Source organism: Marasmius oreades, chromosome 4 (genome assembly GCF_018924745.1).
Source record: "Marasmius oreades isolate 03SP1 chromosome 4, whole genome shotgun sequence".
NCBI classification, from domain to species: Eukaryota; Fungi; Basidiomycota; class Agaricomycetes; order Agaricales; family Marasmiaceae; genus Marasmius; species Marasmius oreades.
The window spans coordinates 271555-291528 of NC_057326.1; the positions used below are offsets into that span (position 1 = coordinate 271555).

Sequence of the window (19974 nt, forward strand, 5' to 3'; positions counted from 1 at the left end):
CCGTTGCAAATCACGCCGGATGCCACAAATAAGGGGGTAAAAAAATATTGTTATTGATTTGCACTTTCCACTACATGCTTCCAGATAAACGACAAGATAAACATAATCTTCCAAGCGACGGACTAAAGAGTTCATGGCCCTACTCCCTTCCCAACCATGAAACCTCTGAATAAATACCACACGAGGAGTCAAACTTCACGGAGAAAAGAGAAAGTAGAACCAATCTACTGCTCATCCGCAGGAAGAGCGTTGTATGCCGGGCAGAGTCCGTCCCATTGGACGCCGGGTCGGACAGTCGCCTGAGTCACTGCAGGGTCGACGAGCATGACACTACCCAAACCAGCGGCCATGTGCCACATGATATGGCAATGGTAGATCCAAGCTCCTACTTTGTCGGTTCTGAAACGAACGACCGTTCCTGCAGCACCAGATCCGGTGGTCTAGAGAGTAAATAACAGAGGAATGAGCTGAGGGATGTCGATGAGGGACAATGTGGAAGGGGCTCACGTCTCGGATGATCGGGTTGACGGTGTTGTTGACGGTACCACTGTCGGGCTTGACGACCCATAAGTTCATCTACGAAAGGAACAATAAGAGAACTTGATCTTGGAAATGGAAATTTTGGGTTTGACTTACACCGTGCATATGGAATGGATGAAGTTCGTCATCATCGCTGCAGGTTTGAGTGATTCATCAGTAATTTAATCGAGTTTAGGGAGAGCCAGAAGCTTACTTGGATGGGAAGACGACTTCCACGGTCTTGTGTTGCGGAAGGACGATGGTGTGTTCGGAGACGTTGAACTGGGCTTCCGCACCATTCTGGATAACCTTGAGGAGGGTGGGGTTCTGCCTGTCGGGTTGGTAGGAGATATTGTTGATCCTCCAGCCGGTTCCGTTTTGGAGGGGGGTCTATGGGTGCGGGATTAGAGACGGGCGACCGATAACAAAAAAACAAGCAACTTACGAAGGCGACCGAGAAGACAAGTTGAATATCGGCAGGGGGAGGCTACGGGGAATTGAGTCAAGTAAGAACATTCGTGCGTCTGTGTTACTTACTGGGTTGTGGACGAGGGGCTAGAGGTTAAAGCGAGTGAGACATCGTAGTAGTCTATAGTAAAAAGAAACCTACGCTAATCTGAGCTTCAACAACCTGGTGAAGAGCGCTGCCAGTTGGACCCTCGGTTCTCGGAGTGGTAGGGTCCCTATTTGGAGCTCCCGAATATCTCAGAATCGCACGAGAGAACGTGAGATTTTCTTAAGTAGGATCGGTCAGGGACGTATCCTACTTGACGGAGTCTGTACTCACGGTTCGGGTTGCTAGCTGCGTTACCACCACTGAAGGGTGCATTGATCCAGTAGTTTCCAACAGGTTGATTTGCGTTTACCTATCAAATAAGCCGTAGATTTGGTGGCTATTTTTGAGGATGGACAAGGTAGAACACGTACGACGACCGAGTATCGTTGACCAGCGAGGATAGGGATTTGGTTTCCGCTGATAGGGTTGGTGTTGACACCGTCAGTTTCGATGATCTGTGAATCAGTGTCAGTTGAGAAAGTTTCAGTGAGGTAGACGTGAAGAACATACCGTGAAGTTGTGGCTATCGATAGAGAAGTTGTATGCAGCGCGAGCAGACTCATTGATGATACGGAGACGGTAACGTCTGTGCTGAACCACGTTCACAACAGCGAAGGGAATAGCCGGGCCGCCGTTGAACCTTCCGACACCGTTGATGAGACCAGTATCAGCGACGGGGATCATGTCGTGAGCTAAAGCAAGATGTAATCAGTTTCAGCACAATTTTTGCTACTCGGAAGTACCCTACCGGCGAAGAACGCAAGAGAGTCAACAGATGAGTTGTGCCACCAGTCAGCCAATTGAATGATCTATATGAGATGATTGGTTGGTCAGAGATTATATTACTTGAAGGCGGTATACATACAGTGTTGAGGTCGTCCACATCATACAAATGCTTCTGAGGATCTTCGGGGTCTGGAAAGGATTTCAGTGAAGCTGAAGTCACGACGATTTAGATCGCACTAACCGTAAATGATCAATGGCCCTCGGAAGCCCTGCAAATAGAAATAAAACCATGAGTATCAAGATCGTACCCCATGACTCAAATTCACGAACATCGACGTATTGGACACTCAGTTGACTACAGAACATGGTGAGCCATCTCCATGCACGCAAGTCGAAGATGCTTACCTGTGGTACCAGAAAGTTCCGGCTTGGTTGGGGTCGAGTTGAACATCTTGAGTGAAGGAGTGGCCGGGAGCGATAGGGCATTGCGCGACGAAAGCTTGGCCCTCATCGAAGTTTTCAGGGGCTTGGACGAATACTCCGTCCAGATTCTGGGAAAATTCGTCAATTTTACCGTGTCACGACTAATGTAGTCTCATCCTTACCAAAGAAGTAACGCGACGCATTGTGGGATCGGTCTAATTCTTCGTCAGAGCTTTGCAATAGACGACTACGTTTAAGACTCACGAGGCGGTTGTTCACGGTGATCACAAGCCTGTCACCCTTGTTCGCAATAATGGGTGCCGCGGGGAATCTTGTTGAAGAGTAAGATGAACCGCCATCAATGTCGACGAAAAGGCCACACTTACTGTCCATTAGCCACGACAGTGCCTAAACAGATTGTGAGCCGTCGTCCGAGTGATGGAGTATTTGACTTGACTCACTTCGAGTAAAACCATCGGGTGCCAAATTCCTGTTGACAACGTTTATTGTCGTTGACACTGTATTTCCGGATACAAAAGCCGCAGGCAGGACCGCCGAGAGAAGGTAGAGGAAGTTCTTCATGATGACCAGAGTCCGAAGAATGTCGAACCAGACTCAGCGTCTGTTCTTTTATACCTCTCGTCCCGACTGAATGGCAACGAAAAATGCCTCGAACCGCAGTTCGGGTGTAGGAAAATTCCTGAGTGCATTGAGAATATGTCTCAGGCGAACGGGCGACATTGAAGAAAAACCAAGACTCAGGATAGGCTCGGATGAAAAAGGGAATGGATCCGCCTAGATAGTAAGGTACGGTCTGACTCAATGGTGAGTCAGTAGAGGACAGTTTCAATCACAGAAGTCGCACCTTGTGGAAAGAGCCTTTCTAGACGAGTTCCCATCTGTTTGATTTCTCTGCTTTCTTCCCAGGGCCAACAAAAAGACGCAGAGGCACATATTCTCCATACCGACCCACTGGAGAACGGGACACGTGTGCAATAAACCCGTTTCTCTGATGGCCACGCGAAAGGTCGTGGGTGTTACGAGCAAAATTGACTTTACTCTCAATAACTTCAACAGGAGTGATGAGAATCTGTAACGTGGGGAACTGATTCCCAGCGGATAGACGTTAATATAAAAATAAAGCTCCGAACGACTGATTCACATGGAACTTGCACGGTCCCACCAAGAGACAGACGAAGAAGAGTTATTTGAATGATTGGAAACTTACTAAACAAATAGTTTCGCCGAAAAGTCACTCGATTGTCGGACTGCCTGCTGGATTTCTAACGGAAGACAGAGTAAAACAATCGAATAGAATGAATGACGCATCTCATACCTCTGACTACTTTTTTCATCACTGTGATCTGATATTCCCAGGTGTTGTATAAGTACAACATATCCCTGTGAGAATGTTTTGGAAATAATACACGGATACAGTGAGGAATGAACTAACCAGTAAAGAAAGTCTACTTCTGCTTTGCGGACCAGGTTTCCTCCATTTTATTTACTGGACTGAAATGCATCAACTATGGCGCGAGCACCAATTTGAAGGTTCAACACCCTTGTGGAAAAACGGATTGGCGATTTTTTTCGCTTATAAAATGTCTCCACAATGGACGAATGGGGTCGAATGGGTTTAGTTGAACGTTCGGCAGCTCTTTTTTGATGTCAAAGATTTGCCTCGTCTGTTAATGCTCATAAACGCAGAGAATTAGACTCACACGGAACCCTGTAAACCTCATCTTCTTGCGCGAACTTCTTGCCATTTGCGCGAGTGATATGGGAGATTGGGACCCTACTTGGACCTCAACGAGACCCCAAATACTGGATAATAGTCCCGAGTTCTGGCTCTTTGAACCGCTATATTGCTCTACAAGGTGCAAAGTCTTGTGGCTCAGCGTCGGGGTACATAGGTGAATGGTGGGGCCGTTGAGGGTGATTTGGAAGGTGGCCAAATATTGTGTACAAACAAAGGTACTTTTCCGGAACCCGGGCCGCCAGGCACTTCTACTCCCACTTTCTTCAACTTATTCCTTTCTCAGGCTACTCAGGCTACTCAGATCCTTCCAAGATCTCACCTTCACTAGCCTTCGGCCGACGAGACAGACTCGCCACTATTCGAGGTCATATTTGTTGAGGTTGAGCGAATCGTACTACCCAGAATCTCTGGCGATCTGCTTTGTTTTCTAACCGTATAGTCATCATGGACAAGCCAGTTTTGCCTTGAGGGCAAAGTGAGGGACCTAGGATTCTCTGCCATCTTAGCGGCACCGAAGGTCGCCCGGCACCCTTTCTTCTGCCGCCCGGTGAGAAGTCGCCTCTTTTTGATTCTCAGGTTTCGTTACTGAAGTACTCACGGTAAACTCACAGGGTAAACCAGGTTTAAACTCTACGGTCTCCTCGACATAGCGGATTTGCCCTCTGAAAGAACGGGTTGTCTCATAGGCAATGGTCACTGCTGAGGATGAACTTGTCCAGCTTCGGAACTTGACTTATGTCGTTGTTGGTTCGTTGGGGGTAAGATTATTTTTGAATATCTCGTTTCTGCATATCTAATTTTACCCGCGTACCTACAATCCAGGTGATGATTTGGGACATCCTGATCAACATCGGGGTCGATTATACTCGAATTCGAAAGAATGAGTTTTCTCTTGTGAAGGGGATTTATGTGCTTTCGAGGCAAGTTCGGCCCTTCAAGGATTCGATTACCCTTCGACGTATGCACCGATACGAACAACTCTATCCAGATTATCAGCTCTTGCCTTGCTTTTTTGTGAAGCAACTCTCCAAAGTGTGTTTTCCCTTTTTATTACTGTCAAAATATTTCTCAAGTATTCTCTCGTAGCCGCCTCAATCAGCCCGAGTCAGTGCATCACCCTCAACCACGTAGCCACATCCCTTTTCACCGTCTACGAATCTACGACACATCTCATCCTGTTCTTTCGCCTACGCGCAGTATACGCGGATATACCATTGGTCATCGGAATCTTCTTCAGTCTCTGGATCATCGTTGCCGGTACTTCAGTGCTCTGTCCGTTCGCCGTCTCTGCGGCGTCAATTCAATTTCCCTTTCAACCCTTCAGCACCTGCGTACAGCAAAACGTGAATATGGTCTTTGCTCAGATTATCTTGATCACTGGGACAGCCTACGCAAACGTTAGTTCCCTCGCTATTCTGTGGCGCCTGTTGCCCTATTCCACCATTCCAAGCGTGAATGACGCACTTGCGGGAACCAATGGTTCCCGGATCTCAATTTGGAGTATATTGTCACTTGTATCAGGTGAAAGCCTGCCAATGTTTTCAAAAGCCCTTTTTCGTGATGGTCAGTTACACTACCTGTAAGTCATACTCACGGCATCGGAGGTTTTACATACTGATTGCCTTGGGAAAGCGTTATGAATACGACGAACATAGCCATTCTCATCGGCATATCCATGAAATCGATACCTGTGATTTATCGTTTCGGCCTGGTGTTTCCGCTGATCGTGGTCAACAACAGTTTGGTGTGTTATGTCTTTCGGAGCGTCGGAACAGCGGCCGCGGCGGCAAGGTATCAAGAAGGGAGGAAGGAATCGTTGCCTGTGTTTCGCCACCCATTCAGTCAGGAAGATGAAAGATCAGGAGGACCTTTAACTCGACCTGTGCTGATGGATGGATCTGATACACTTTGCTTGGATCGAGTATCAGAGGAAAACACCAGGATTGGCATGGCGTTGTGATATCATGTGCGTTAACTGATAGTGTACTACCGGCCCGATTTACGACCACTATACCCATTGAACTGCGCGAAACATTCCCAGTGTAAACCTCCTCCCTGCTTAGAAGAGTAAGGGTCTGCCACAAGGCTTGCATTCCGGGGTATACCAACTCACCCGGTGCACGGCAAGAAAAAGTATAGCCATCAAGGATGTTTCCATGTGACCGAATTGACGTGGGTAGTCTACCACGAAATCGAGGGAATGTCCATACTCGTTACGGGGACTCCGGATGTGGCGTCTTCGCTGGCCTGGCTGGGACGACCCATCGGGGAAATTGACTCTTTCCGAGCCTCGATGGTTTTGATGGAATAACTGAAGTCCAAAACAGGCAGGAACGACACGAATGACGCGTATTCCACAGCTAATGGTATTGATTCGACAGGGCACGAGTGAAAGAGACTATGAGGCGCCCTTCGTAAATTTGTCGTCAAGTTGATCAGCTCGGCCAAAGTACGCGTTGACAGAAGCGAGATTGATGATACTGTCGCCCTTTTCATGTAAAGTTGATACGTGTGGACCGACTGCTCCCTAACAAACTCCAAAAATCAGTCGATAGATAACAGAATAACGGTGTAAAAAAACGCACTCAGGAAGCTCGGCGATGTCGTTACAGCGCTTGCACCACCTTCTTACAACTCTCCTTCGAGAGAGATCCGCTTCCGATGTGGTACTTGCGCACGCCGTACTTCTCGACGAAATCCTTCCTGTCTTCCGCACCTTCATTTTCCTCCAGGTAGATGATGAAACTGTTGGCGCCCTCCATTGCGAATAAAATGGCAGTAGCACGGCTATGATCGTGAAAGTAAGTGGTGAGGAAATAAAGATCGAGGTTCGGAAGGAGACTAGCAACGTGACCATGATCGTGCCTGAGGCAGTGTCGTGGACAGGTCCACGAGTCCATGATCTTCCTTCCTTGCTCAGGGTCAACTATATATGGACATCCATCATCATCAACTGGCGGCAAGAAATTCTTTCAAGTCAGGGCTTCCAGACCTGCAAGAAATGAGAACCTTCAGGTTTAGTTACTGAATGTATGGGTTTGGAAACGTTTCTGGATAGAGCGAGGTTTCGGTGAGCATAGTTTCGTATTGGCCAGCTGAACAGTGAACATGAATCCTTGTTTTTTTCAGAAACACATAACGTTACCATATACTCATGTACTCCCAGAGTCCTCCATATGGAATCACAACCTGGCGATCTGCCCGCTAGCACCCTGGTCCTGGAGGCGGATACCATTGTGAAAAATTCTGTTGCATCTGGACTGGGGCAGCCCAGTTGGTACTGCTCTCATTGGGAGATAGAACCGGACAACGAACCAGGGGAAGAGAACAATAAACCTCTGCATACCTTCATGTATGCATTCCTCCCGCTGAGGATAATGTCGAAAGCAGCTCAGGACAGGCTCGGTTCATTCGGTCAATATGCTTATGGACATTGTTGCATACTACAGGTATGGGTTTCGCTCGGCCAGGTTTTGGGAGCCTCCGTCTCCTTCCGTTGTTACTGCCACCAGAGGGCTCGTCTTCAGAATCACTGGCAATTTGGATATCAACGTAGTAACGACGGGCTTCCAGATCCTTGCCAGAAACACTCTGCTGTACTATCTCAATTTCGATTCCACGTGCCCAGCACAATTCGCTCCTGATGTTCACAGGATGGCTGAATAATGACACAATCCAGCCCTTCTTTTCAGCTTTGGTTCCAAGAGGTAACCAATTTGACAAATCTGTACACCCAAGTCGTCACATGGCAAACTGATAGGCGGGACGGCATCCATTGCCGATACAATGCGTTGCGCCCTCACTGCACAATGTACTATCATTTGGTAGGTGTTGAAAAATTTGGGAAAGATTGCTCCCAGAAAGTAAACTCCCGTTGTTGTTTGCCCTTCAGCTTTATTCAGAAGGTAGTAAGAGATATATAGTCTCTATATTCCATGTAAAATGACCACTCACAAGGGATTCCCATATTTATTGATGTGCTGTTGCAAGGTCTCGAGAAAGGGGAGTGTTGAAAAGAAAATGTCCATCAGCGCCGGTTGACCCGTAACCACCATATGGTCATCCTTCCCACAAGGTAACACCCTGGAAAAAAGGAGCACTAGAATATGAGTCAACTAGGCAATAAAACAATATCCTCAAAAGAGGGCAGCTTAAGCAAACGAGCGACATATGCAAGTGACATACCTGTGAAGAGCAACAATACAAAAAAGACCAACACAACTGGAGCTGACAGGACAAAAGAACACACAGTCCGCCGCATAGCAAGCAATGCAGCAGCCAGCACAAAAGACATGCTACAGAGGTCTCCACTGGGGAAAAAGATCATCAGGTCCAAAGAAAGGGTGGACAGCAAAAACGGTGCGCCAGGTGTGAGCAAGACACTCACTAACGAAGAGACCACAGACCACAATCACACACCAACCCCGAACTCATCCACACAGATACGAAACATGCTGACAGCAGAGAGCGACATGGAAGATGATATGTTGGAGATCCAATCCAGGAACATCACATGGGGACATGGAGGAAGAGTTCCAACACTCAAAACCAGCAGATGCCAGCGACATCGACATGGCAATAAACATGATCCAAGAACATGCCGAAAACATTCAAAACAACGCCGTAGTGACGATGCACCAAATCATGGCAAGCGAGATGAAGACAATGATGACCCAGTTCACAGCTCAACAAAGAGACACAAACAACAAGCTAGAAGAGATCCTCAAACAGAACTCAAACCTCAATGGCAGAATCCGAGACTTAGAAAACAAGCTCGACAAGGTCAACCAACAAAACGACACGATGAGGCAGATGATGGCAGATCTGATCGCTACTGGGATTCCGCACGGGGTCGACGCCTACTCAAGCGCAGTGCGGAACCAGGACAAAAGAGGAGACACCACGATGAACAAGATAAGAGCCAACGCCAAACCATCAATGCCCAACCATAACCAGTCAAGCAAGACCAAGAACACTACGCCGAACAAAGCCACGGCAGTACACCACCCCTCGAGGCTAGTGGTTCGCTTTCAACCGGACGGCATCCAAGAACATGACAAGGTCAGCCCCGAAGAACTCACCAGGAACATCAACAACGCCATGTGGAATGCAAATGTGGTAAGAACAATGCAAGGTATTCCAACCAAAGACCCACCGCTGGTCGTAGCAGCCCGATACACGGAAAGAAACTCCAGCCTGGTGATCTCAACATGCGAGGACCAAACAGCAGACCACCTGTTGGAGTTTTTCAACAATTTCAAAGGAGCTCTAGCCATAGACATAGGAAAGTACAAACTAGAAGCACACGCCGACAAGAAATGGTTCAAGATACAGGTAGATAACGTGGCCACCCTAGACTACTACAGAAACGTACTAGAACCCGACGCCATTCTAAAGGAACTGGCAACGAACAACCCCTCAGTACAGGAGCTAACGAAGATAGGCCACCTATCGATGCCTCCAAGATGGCTGATACCTGCCAAAGAACTAAAATGCCAGTCAAGGAGAGGATCCTCTTTCATATTCGCAACAGACATCGAAGAGAAGGCGATAAAAATCGTTAAAGGAGGACACCTAGTGCTCTTTGGCCACTACTGTGGAGTCTGCCCATTCCAAGACAGACCGCTGGTCCAACAGTGCAACGACTGCTGGAGATTCGGTCACTTCACGAAAACCTGCAAAAACCCGAAGGCATGCAGAATATGTAGCTCTGAGGAACACAACGAAAGCCGCCACCAATCAACTTGCTCCAACTGCCAAGCAGTAGCAATGGCAGAGGGTTATGAAGACGACATGATGGGCACATGCGACCACCACCTTAGATGCGGCAACTGCTACCAGGCTGGAAACACCGAAAACCTGACACATGCAGCGAACAGCAGAGACTGTCCCATTCAAAAACAGCTATACGGCACAGCAAGGAATAATGAAAAGTCGGCGATTAAGAAGGGAACCCCATACCAAATCACGAACAAGAAAACATGCAAACCCAAGAAAAAGAACGACGTAGTCGCCACCGTCACGATCTCCAACCGCTTCAGCCTCCTCAACCCGGATAGTGACATGGCAGCAAATACCACCACCACACAACAGCTAGTGATGTGCGGGCTTGGGCCTGTAAATTCTCAAGCCCGAGCCCTGAGCCCAAGCTCCGGGCACTAAGCCCACGGCTTGGGCCTGGGCCCAGGCTTACTGTACAAATTTTTAGTACATTCTATGAACCCAGAGCCACCTTCCTTTGTGTCTGTTGAACTTAGTGCCAGAATTTGGCAAAGAAAGCCGTTTGGAAGTAATCAGCAACAGTGGGGCCAGCAGCCGGCATATATTTACGGCAAATTTACGGTCATGTGAATTATTTATATTAAATTCAGAGCCGGCCATTAATACTTCGGTGTAATGGACCATTTTGGTAACCTGCCAGTCCCGAAAAAGATGTACATTGATTACATATTAGAAGCCCGGGCTCAGGCCCAAGGCTTGGGCTTTCCAAACTGCAAGCCCGAGCCTTGAGCCCTTCAAAGCCTTATCCCGGGCTCGGCTCGGGCCAGCCTAGGGCCTGAGCCCGAGCCCGCACAACACTAACAACAGCCAACCCAGGAGAACGACCAAACTGCAGGATGGTCATGAACGCTGCAAAGCACAAAATCAATACAAGACCGATCAAAGTTGCGCAACTTAATGCACAAAAGAACAAGCATAACACACTCTCACTTCTAAATGAGACCTCAACACCTTTTGACATTCTTCTATTTCAGGAACCGCCGTGGACAAGGATTGGTAGTGACAAGAAAACAGGGACTAGAAAACATGGGTCGGTTAACATGGCAGGATGGACTACGATCCTACCAATACCAGACAGAAGCAATGATGACCTGCGACCCTCAGTCATGACCTACATCTGCAAGAGGGAGGACTTCAAAGTCGAATTACGAACTGACATGAAAAAGGACCTGGGTATTCAATTCCTGGACATCCATCAAACCAGCCAACAATCAGTAACAATAGTCAACATATACAATGTGCGCGAACAAGGCAATAACTGTGCACTATGGCGACTTCAAAGAGCAAACATCCTGTTCTCAAACCCAACCATCATAACAGGAGACTTCAACCTTCACCATACGATGTGGGCTACTGGAGAAGGAGAGAACGACCCCCTCACATGAGACGTAGGAGAGTGGTTCCAGGACAATAACTGGTCGCTCATGAACAACAAGGGCAAAATAACGCATCCGGCCAGACACCCAGGAGAGAGGCCATCCGTCATCGATATATCCTTTACAAACAGCAAAGCGTTTGACAAGGACATTATCTGGGATTGGTTCGTAGATGAAAAGTTAGCAGGCACCTCGGACCACTATGGAATTCAATTCAAAGTAGACGCCGAGGAGATGGAGATTGAAAATATCGCTGGAGTGAGGTTCAACATCAAGACTGTAGATGCCGGAGAGTTCAACGAGACATTAAGGGGCATGCTAGAGGAAAGAAAGGAGGATCTATCACCTCTGCTAAGTCCCGAAATACTATCCCATGAAGAAATCAACCGCTGTGAGACAAAACTAACATCAGTTTTACAGGAAACTCTGGAGAAGGTAGTGAAAAAGAAATCCCACTCGCCGCAAGCAAAACCATGGTGGGACAAGGATATGGATGATGCAAAGGAGAAGATTGCAGAGGCACAATCAGAACAAGCAATGCACGAACACCTAACGGGAATATACAGCCCCGCTATCAACCAAAAGATCAAATGCCTTCGAAACTGGTTCAAGAAACTAGCTAAGTTCAAAGTACGCACATGGTCAAATGACTTACTTGAAAAAGCAAAAGGTCACAGCATTTTCGAATACACCAAATGGGCGACTGGAAACCGCAATTACCTGACTCTGCCCATATTTCAAGGCAAAGGGAGGCCAATGGCAGTAACACACGAGGAGAAATGCGAAGCGATTAGAACGGTAATGCGACTTAGTTGACTATACTACAAGGTTCTTTTTGCACTTTAAACAGTGCTATGGAGCGATATTTATTGTATTAAGAACTAGAGTGAGCCCGAATTGCTAGTTAAAGCTAGTGCCGCTAGTAGAATGTGCTGTAGGTGCAGCTAGACCAGTTAGAGAGAGCTGTAGATCGTGTCAGAAAACTGTATGACCGTTCGAAACCTGTAGAACACTATGAGCAGAGGACTTAAGCGGTATTTCACCAAGTTCTACTCTCTACATTCTACTATGCACTGGCATATCAAGGGATTGTACTATTAGGAGACTTGTAGTCTTCACAGAACCGTTTGTAGCAGAACTTAATGGAGTCAAAAGACCTTCATACTAGGAGTATCTACTTCTACGGGGGATTTAGTTGACAAGAAATTGGACATAGGACCATGCAGACTAGGAGAAATTTGATATGACTGTAGATCGAGTCCCGATCTGAGGAAAAGACAAAAAGACATGATACAGATCCCAGATCACAGATAGAGTATCTAGGAACCAGGCAGGAATGAACAATGGATCTCGGAGTCCGCGCTGTTCATGTGCTACGGCAATTCAGAACTCTGGATCCATATGCTGGAACTACTTGGACACACAAAGTCCATATGATTTGATAACATCAAAATGCAGGATAAGGTCCATAGGCAGGAAATACCATATGGTACGCCTATGTAGGTCCATTCTACATGCTGAAACAAGAATGAAGAACGGTCCAGATTGGTCCAAAACATATGATTCGAATACAGAAAAGCTCTGTAGACAAGATTCTGCACATGTAGCAGCCCTAGCAATAAGATTTGCATGGATTCGTAGCTATGGTGCATTATTTTTAGAGATGAAACAAGTAGAGATAGGATTACAAAGCTAGCATAGAAGTAGTATAAAAGCAGCTCATGTATCCATAGATAAAAAGAGTACTATCCGTGCATAGGAAAGTCCTGAGTGGGTTGCCCGTGAGTAACTGCTCTTGACACCAATAGAGAGATTTGCCCTGTCTTTGTGCAGTGAAACGATAAGATTTGATTTGAACTATACGAGACTGTCGAGGTCAATCTAGAGAACTATCCGTCCGTAGGCTGCCGAGGACTTGATTACTGTTTCATGATCCGTCGAGGGTCTTAGCGTTTGTGTCCGCCAAGGACTTAGTTTTCATGTCCGTCGAGGGCAATAGTCTCCAATCGTTCGAATTAGTCTTACCGTAGACAAAATTCATAGTCCCACTTAGTCCACTGGACAATAAACAGAACCCCTACAAACCCTAGAATCCCCATAGCTGTGGTGTTTTACACTTGCAGTTACACATTGATTTCATAAGACCTTCATACGATATTGAGACTGTGATCTTGTGCGTAACCTTTGCCAAGCAGTCCACCCTTGCAATCTTTCCTGGTGTGTGGAGTTATTGATAGACTTTACACGGAGGTTTACTAGTTTTTGGGTTGATTTGGTGTTGGTGCTACTCCCATAGCTCTGATATTAGGTTGACTCTTGAGTGGTATACTTCGCCCATTAACGGCACTATATCAAGAGCCAAAGGAGCTACCTGGTCAAGCCAAACCAGACCTCAACCTCCAACAAGATCATGACTTAGAGTACATAGGAATCACAGACGATGAACTAGAGCAAGCACTCAGAGAAACAAGCAATACATCGGTTCCAGGTTACTCACAGATATCGTACCAGTGCATAAAATGGGCGTGGGCGGAACCTGGTGGAAAGCAGTACATCGCAGCACTGATTAAGAAGTGCCTACAAGCGGGATACCACCCCAAAAATTGGAGAAAAGCAATAGTGGTAGCGTTACAGAAACCAGGGAAACATGTGTTCTCTAAACCAAGATCATACAGGCTGATAACACTTCTAGAATGCATGGGGAAACTCCTGGAAAAGATAGTCATGAGGCGACTGACATACAGAGCGGGAAAACTGGGCCTGGTCCCAGACCAACAATTTGGAGGACGTGTGCACAGTTCAGCAGAAGACGCGGTCCTTATGTTCGTGAATGACGTACATGCAGCATGGAACCATAGAAAGGTGGTGTCTGCTCTTACCTTTGACATAAAAGGGTACTTTGATTTTGTCAACCACAACAGATTACTTGTGGAACTACGCAAACTTGGATTACCACTGGAAGAAGTCCAATGGGTGGCAAGCTTTCCTACAAACTGGCAGGCAGCTGTCTGTATCGATGGTGAAAGGGGACAAATGAAAGAGGTGAAGAACAGGATCCCACAAGGTTCACCACTATCACCGATACTTGCAGCACTATACTCAGCAAAGCTGCTCAAAGTTTTAAATCAGGAGAGTACAATGCCATCTGGATGTAATGTGTCTTCACTCACAATGTTCATGTACGTCGATGACAGAAAGATTTTTGTGGCTTCTGACTCAATCCACTACAACTGTAAAACTCTGGAATGGGCATACTATGAAGTTGAAGGCTGGCTGAAAGCAGCCAGACTCTCCCCGGACATGGACAAGAGAGAGCTGATGCACTATGTAAAGAGGAAACAAAAAGGAGATGGGTCAGAACCGGAATCAATAGTCTTCAAACGGGATGAGGATGGCAAGAGACGGATAGTTGCACCCCAGTCAACAGTACAATGGTTAGGCGTGCATTTCAACTGGCACCTCCGTTTCGAAAAACATGTGAAGATAGTGGCTGCATCATGCCATGTGGCAGTTGGCAACCTCACCATGCTCGCAAACACAGTACACGGCCTTCACCAAGTAAACATGCACCAACTATACGTGGCATGTATCCTCCCATGAATTCTCTTCACATGTGCAGCCTGGTGGAAGGGCACCCGATACCAAATAAACCCACTGGAGAAAGTTCAAAATCGAGCACTAAGACTCATATGTGCAGCATTCAAGACCACCCCAACAAAAGCCCTGCAGATAGAGGCCTCCATTCCACCAATCAGGCATAACGTTGAATTAAGGTTGAAGAAGAACGCAATTTGCCTCAATAAACTTCCAACATCACACCCCCTAATCCAGCGACTCCCAGACACATGGTGTTCAAATGAGCCCCCTAGTGATCCACCCCCACTCCTGCAGCGAAACTCGAACCTAAAAGCTGATGCCAAAAAGACCACACCACTACTTGAGGTGGCGAAACACATGTCACCAACTTACGAGCGCCTAGACCCGTACCTGGACGAACCTTGGGGACGGTTCAACAGCTTCCCAGGCCAACTCTCAGTGAACCTGGCAAAGCCCAAGGACGATGAAGGGAAAGAAAAAGCAGCAAGAGATCACAAGGAAAAGATAAAAATGCTGGAAGAAAACCTGAAGGCACTGCTAGTCTACTCAGACGGGTCACTCATGAAGAAGGGGGGCTTCCCTGCAGTAGGAGCGGCTGTAGTTGCGTACTACAAGGGCGAAGAAGTAAGGAATTGGAAAATAGGCCTAGGGAGAAGGGCTGAGGTATATGACGGAGAAATGGCAGCACTCAGCATGGGTGCAAAGATGGCACTCAACATATGCACAAGAAGACCATGGATAACTAACATACACTTCTTTGCAGATAACAGCGTAGCCACACAATCAATCTTTTCCTTACAGGCGCAGGCGGGACAACTATACGCCAAAAACTTCTATAATGACATTACAAAGTTCTTAGACAGACGACAGGAGAACCAAGTCGCCATTGAATGGTGCCCAGGACATAACAACATCAAAGGAAATGACAGAGCAGACCAACTGGCCAAAGAAGCAACTATGATGGCATCTACCGCACCGATATCAGTGACAAGGTCAAACACGCTATGCAGAGCGAAGGCAAACACACAAAGGAACTGGATCAGAGAATGGAAAAGAGAGGTGAAAGAAGGGCATTTCGCCATAGCAAACAGGCTAGAGCCTAAGCTAAAACCTACGAGACGATTCCAAGAAACAAAGCAGGAAATTTTTGGCAGACTGATTCAGTGCCGTACAGGCCACACATTCACAGGCGAGTACCAAAAATGTTTCCATATAAACGAGAACATTGACTGCCAGTGCGGCGAGACCATAGGGAACACATCATAAGAGAGTGCAAGATATATGAAGACCATCAAGATATCCTTCATGAAATTTCACGAGACATCTCAATTGCAGAAATACTGGGCACAGAGAAGGGAATATGAGGCTTAATGAAATTCCTCGAAGAGATGGGGGCCTTCACATTTTTAGGGAAGCCTAGACTGGAAGAAGAAACACCATCACTAGAAGAAGTTGATTGGGGAGGTGATTGGGACACGGAATGGGACAACGGTGGTTAGGTGGACCACAGTCAGATCTCCTATAAAGAGTCGGGAGAATGGTTATGGATATATGACATGGGATATGGGATATGGGATATGAAATTATAGCACCTCGGTGTGAAGCGACGATGGGTGGCCAGAAAAATTTAGAAGGCACACAATACGACAACAAAAACTTACGACAAAATCTCCACACACAAGCTATACAAAGAACTGGCGATAATGCCATCAGAGGCAATGAACAAAACAACCTGGAGAAACACTGGCATCGAGCACATCCATGCGTCTTAGTACTAGTCTACTTGTACCACGTAAAACTACAGAAACAAAAAAAAATAAAAAAATAAAAAAATGTCACAATCTGTCACGCCTACGTCATTCGGCAAATCCTCGGCATTGGCTCATGTAGGGTGGCCACGTCACTGACGCGACACCGTCTTGTCTTACCAATGTCACGCTCAACCCAACCTCCAGAAGAATCCCTTGCTCCTCACGACTAAGAGCAACAGGGACTCCGGAAATTGATAGGTAACCTCTTTATACCTCTCTCAACTCTCGCTCCCTTTTTTGTAGAAGCTCCTAGTGTGTGGCTTAAATCTGATGGCTATTTTCACCTTTTTTTTGCACTTCTGACACTTGAAAGCCTGCCGAACAGCCTATCCCCCAATAAAACAAATAAATTTATCACACACACATGTAGATCTAGTGCAAAGCAGTATATTCCGAGAGTTTTGTAAGCCATGAGAAGTAGACAAGGGAAAAATCACCATTTTTCAACACCTACCCGCTTTTCAACCCGGCGCCAACGATAGTAGGCGTTGGAGGGAACTCAGCGTATAGGCGAGCCAGCCAGCTCATTCCTCGATTCTCGCACCATTCATTTTTTTCTCTATTAGTCTGCTCAACACGTCATTTGGTGCTATCTACCACAGCAAAATATTCGTAGAGATAATACTTTATCTAAGTAACTTGATAATCACACATAACTCTTCACAAGAAAATTTGGAGAAAAAAAGTTCAGAAAGAAAGAGTACGACTTGCGATGATCACGTTTCATCCCGGCAAGGGGGCTGCCGTCCCGCCTATCAGTTTGCCATGCGACGACTCGGGTGTACAGATTTGTCAAATCGGTTACCTCTTGTTTGGTTCACACTCTAACAGGTAGAGGACACCACGAAACGGGGACCAAAATGTTCATTCACTGGTCAATACCCTCAGCCACCGTTAGTGACTCTCAGCATGCCCTTACCTGATCCGGACCTGATACTCAAGTTCAAATTTGATCATAGACTTCCAGTCTGAGGGTAAGCAATCAGGTTGACCTAACTGGGCAAGGGAGCGCAGTCTGGTGATGTCTGACCATCAATCGTCAGACTGATTCAAAAAGCCAGGTTCACCAATATGATCTGCCAATTTCAGATTGAGCGACAAAGCCAGATCGAGCGAGAAGGTCAGATTGAAAAATACGATCAGCCGTCACCAGACTGAATGAGATGATCAGATGTCATCCTATGGTCAGATACTCAGAAAGGGTCAGTTCCCACCAGTATGGTTTAGTTGGGCAGCTATTATTAGGAATTACTACACATTCGCTCACAGTGAACGGATTTGTTGATGCAGAATATATATGCATTTAAAAATAACTATACATGAACAGTGCGAGGAAAGCAATATGGACATCAACAACACAATGAACAAGAGAAACCGAACCACGATAACAGTAGGTAAAATAAAGGCAACGAGTAGGGAGAGATGGAGATAGCAAACACTATACGTCGCCATCGCTATTCCCACTGTCACTACCACTGCTAGCAGCCGTAGCCGCAGCAGTGTTTGCGGCCATGGCGGCCTCAGCCTCCTTCCTACGGGCGTCTTCGTATGCGGCAGCAACAGCTCGTTCTCGAGCACGCTCGCGCTTGAGGAGTTCTCGACCAGAACCTTGTGCAGGTCGACGGCGTGTCTTCGGCGGATCAACCCGGCCTTTCTCATGCGCAAAAAGGTGCCTTGCATTGAGTGTCAGTTGGGGTAAAAACGAGTTAAGTCCAGACTTACATATTCCAAAACTCAATGATCTCGTCCTGGAATGCCTTCTGGCCATCGTAAAAATATTCCAGGAGTGCCTCGTAGAAGTCACTATAAGAAAATGAACCGTCGTGCTCGTCCCATGAGGTAGCCGTAGACATAGCGAATCGAGCCTGGTGCCGGTAATCAGTGAGCATATACTTGCGATGACTGATAAACTTACCAATACCGCGGTGTATGCAATCAGCTCGGGGGTGATGGCAGATATACCCATAACTTGAGCATTGTCGGCCTTCTTCTGTTTTGCCTTGACACGATTCTTTGGAGGTTCGCCGGAGGAGGACGGGGAAGTTAGAATTCATTGAGCGCACTTGAGACGCGGACCACTTTCATGAGTAATAATTTACTAGAAAAAGTAATGGGACTCACACGAATGAGGAACGGAGATTTGAAGAGACCAGATGCACGTTCCCTAGACTTCACAGCATCAACGTCATAGCAAAATGCTGGGATATTGTCAGCTGTAATTTCAACTTCGTCCCCGCGGTATTGTTCCAGTATGCTAGATAAACTATCAGCGTAGGAAGAGGAACGAGGCGACACGTGCTCACTGCTCTTGATCAAGTGGGTCACCATCCCTGAATTTAACGATATCACTATCTATAATCCAATATTTGCAAATTAGGTCGTTGTTAAGACCACGGTCCGCTTTGTTAGACTTCAGATCTTGAATGGCACTTTGTCGTGTGAAGGGATCAGGGCTGAGTAACTTGTGTATATTCTGCTTGAGCATCTTGTTATCGTTGTAGATAGTTTGATTGGCAACCTGGCTCATCTAGATGACAGTCAATATGAGGTTCAGATAGAAAAACTCGGAATTCAACAGACCTTATTTATGATGTTGGTGAAACCCTCGGCGTCTGCAGTCTCTGCGCAATAATCAACAAAGTCGCTCATAAGCGGTCGAGTTTTAATGAGCTTCTCAAAGACTTCTGTGCAAAGGCCCGCAGCTTGTTCTTCATCTCTGATGGATCGCGTTGCATAGGGATCAATGCTTATTATCCATTGAACTTGGACATAAAACTTACTCGGTTTGGGGAACTTCATTCATTTCATGGTCATCTTGTAGTATTGCATCCCAGTCCGCGTTGCCCTCAGCCTTGAGACCTTCATAAATGACTGTCTGAAGAGCGAGAAATGGATTGATGGTACGGCGAAAGTATTTGGCAATTGCCATCAACCTCTCAATGACGGGCTTGCGCGAAGGATCTTCATGTATGGCTGCGGCTCTGCAAACTGCTATTCTATGGTATGAAAATCTCGTTGGGGGGTAAACACACCGTAAAGCCTTTTTCCGCTTGTTCTTTTCAACAATCTTCACAGCCTGCTCGAAATGTTTTCGCTTTTTGTCGTTGAGGCCAGTTCTAGAATCAGCAGCTTCACTTTGACGTCGAGTCTGATTGGGAGTTGATTGCATCGAGTCCGAGTGCGAGTAGGGTAAGATAACATATGAGGATGTGGGTGGAGAAAGAGAAATGGGGGTCTTTATAGTCGTCTTGTCTGCTTCATTTATGGCACTGATGTGGGTGCGGATGTGGGTGCGGATCCACAGAGATCCACTCCTTCTGTGGAGCAGAAAAATGCAAATGGCAACCGCACCACTGTGACAGTTACTCGTGGTTACGCCCAAGTGACCCTGTGGCAACGTAAGTTCCCCTTTCCGGCGTTGAATTT

The 19974-nt window shown here is 46.7% G+C and overlaps 4 protein-coding genes across 4 annotated transcripts; 2 read left to right on the forward strand and 2 right to left on the reverse strand.

The window, feature by feature from the left end:
* Positions 1-224: 224 nt before the first annotated feature.
* Positions 225-2806, reverse strand: E1B28_006917 (uncharacterized protein; the record flags this gene model as incomplete). The annotated part of the gene is made up of 19 exons (XM_043151621.1): positions 225-440; positions 508-576; positions 637-673; positions 734-909; positions 965-1006; positions 1057-1074; positions 1130-1254; positions 1307-1385; positions 1447-1530; positions 1586-1767; positions 1824-1884; positions 1941-1990; positions 2043-2070; positions 2132-2156; positions 2207-2352; positions 2407-2439; positions 2489-2555; positions 2611-2632; positions 2686-2806. 19 exons carry the CDS (start codon positions 2804-2806, stop codon positions 225-227), a joined length of 1581 nt encoding a protein of 526 aa, XP_043009701.1.
* A 2707-nt stretch (positions 2807-5513) lies between these two features.
* On the forward strand, positions 5514-6039 carry E1B28_006918 (uncharacterized protein). Its single transcript, XM_043151622.1, has one exon. The coding sequence runs from the start codon at positions 5620-5622 to the stop codon at positions 5941-5943; it is 324 nt and encodes a 107-aa protein (XP_043009702.1). The 5' UTR covers positions 5514-5619; the 3' UTR covers positions 5944-6039.
* Positions 6040-8504: 2465 nt separating this feature from the next.
* On the forward strand, positions 8505-10145 carry E1B28_006919 (uncharacterized protein; the record flags this gene model as incomplete). The annotated part of the gene is made up of 1 exon (XM_043151623.1): positions 8505-10145. The coding sequence occupies one exon, from the start codon at positions 8505-8507 to the stop codon at positions 10143-10145; it is 1641 nt and encodes a 546-aa protein (XP_043009703.1).
* Positions 10146-17986: 7841 nt separating this feature from the next.
* Positions 17987-19717, reverse strand: E1B28_006920 (uncharacterized protein; the record flags this gene model as incomplete). The annotated part of the gene is made up of 7 exons (XM_043151624.1): positions 17987-18221; positions 18271-18413; positions 18464-18559; positions 18625-18802; positions 18852-19075; positions 19129-19264; positions 19329-19717. The coding sequence occupies 7 exons, from the start codon at positions 19715-19717 to the stop codon at positions 17987-17989; spliced, it is 1401 nt and encodes a 466-aa protein (XP_043009704.1).
* Positions 19718-19974: the final 257 nt, after the last annotated feature.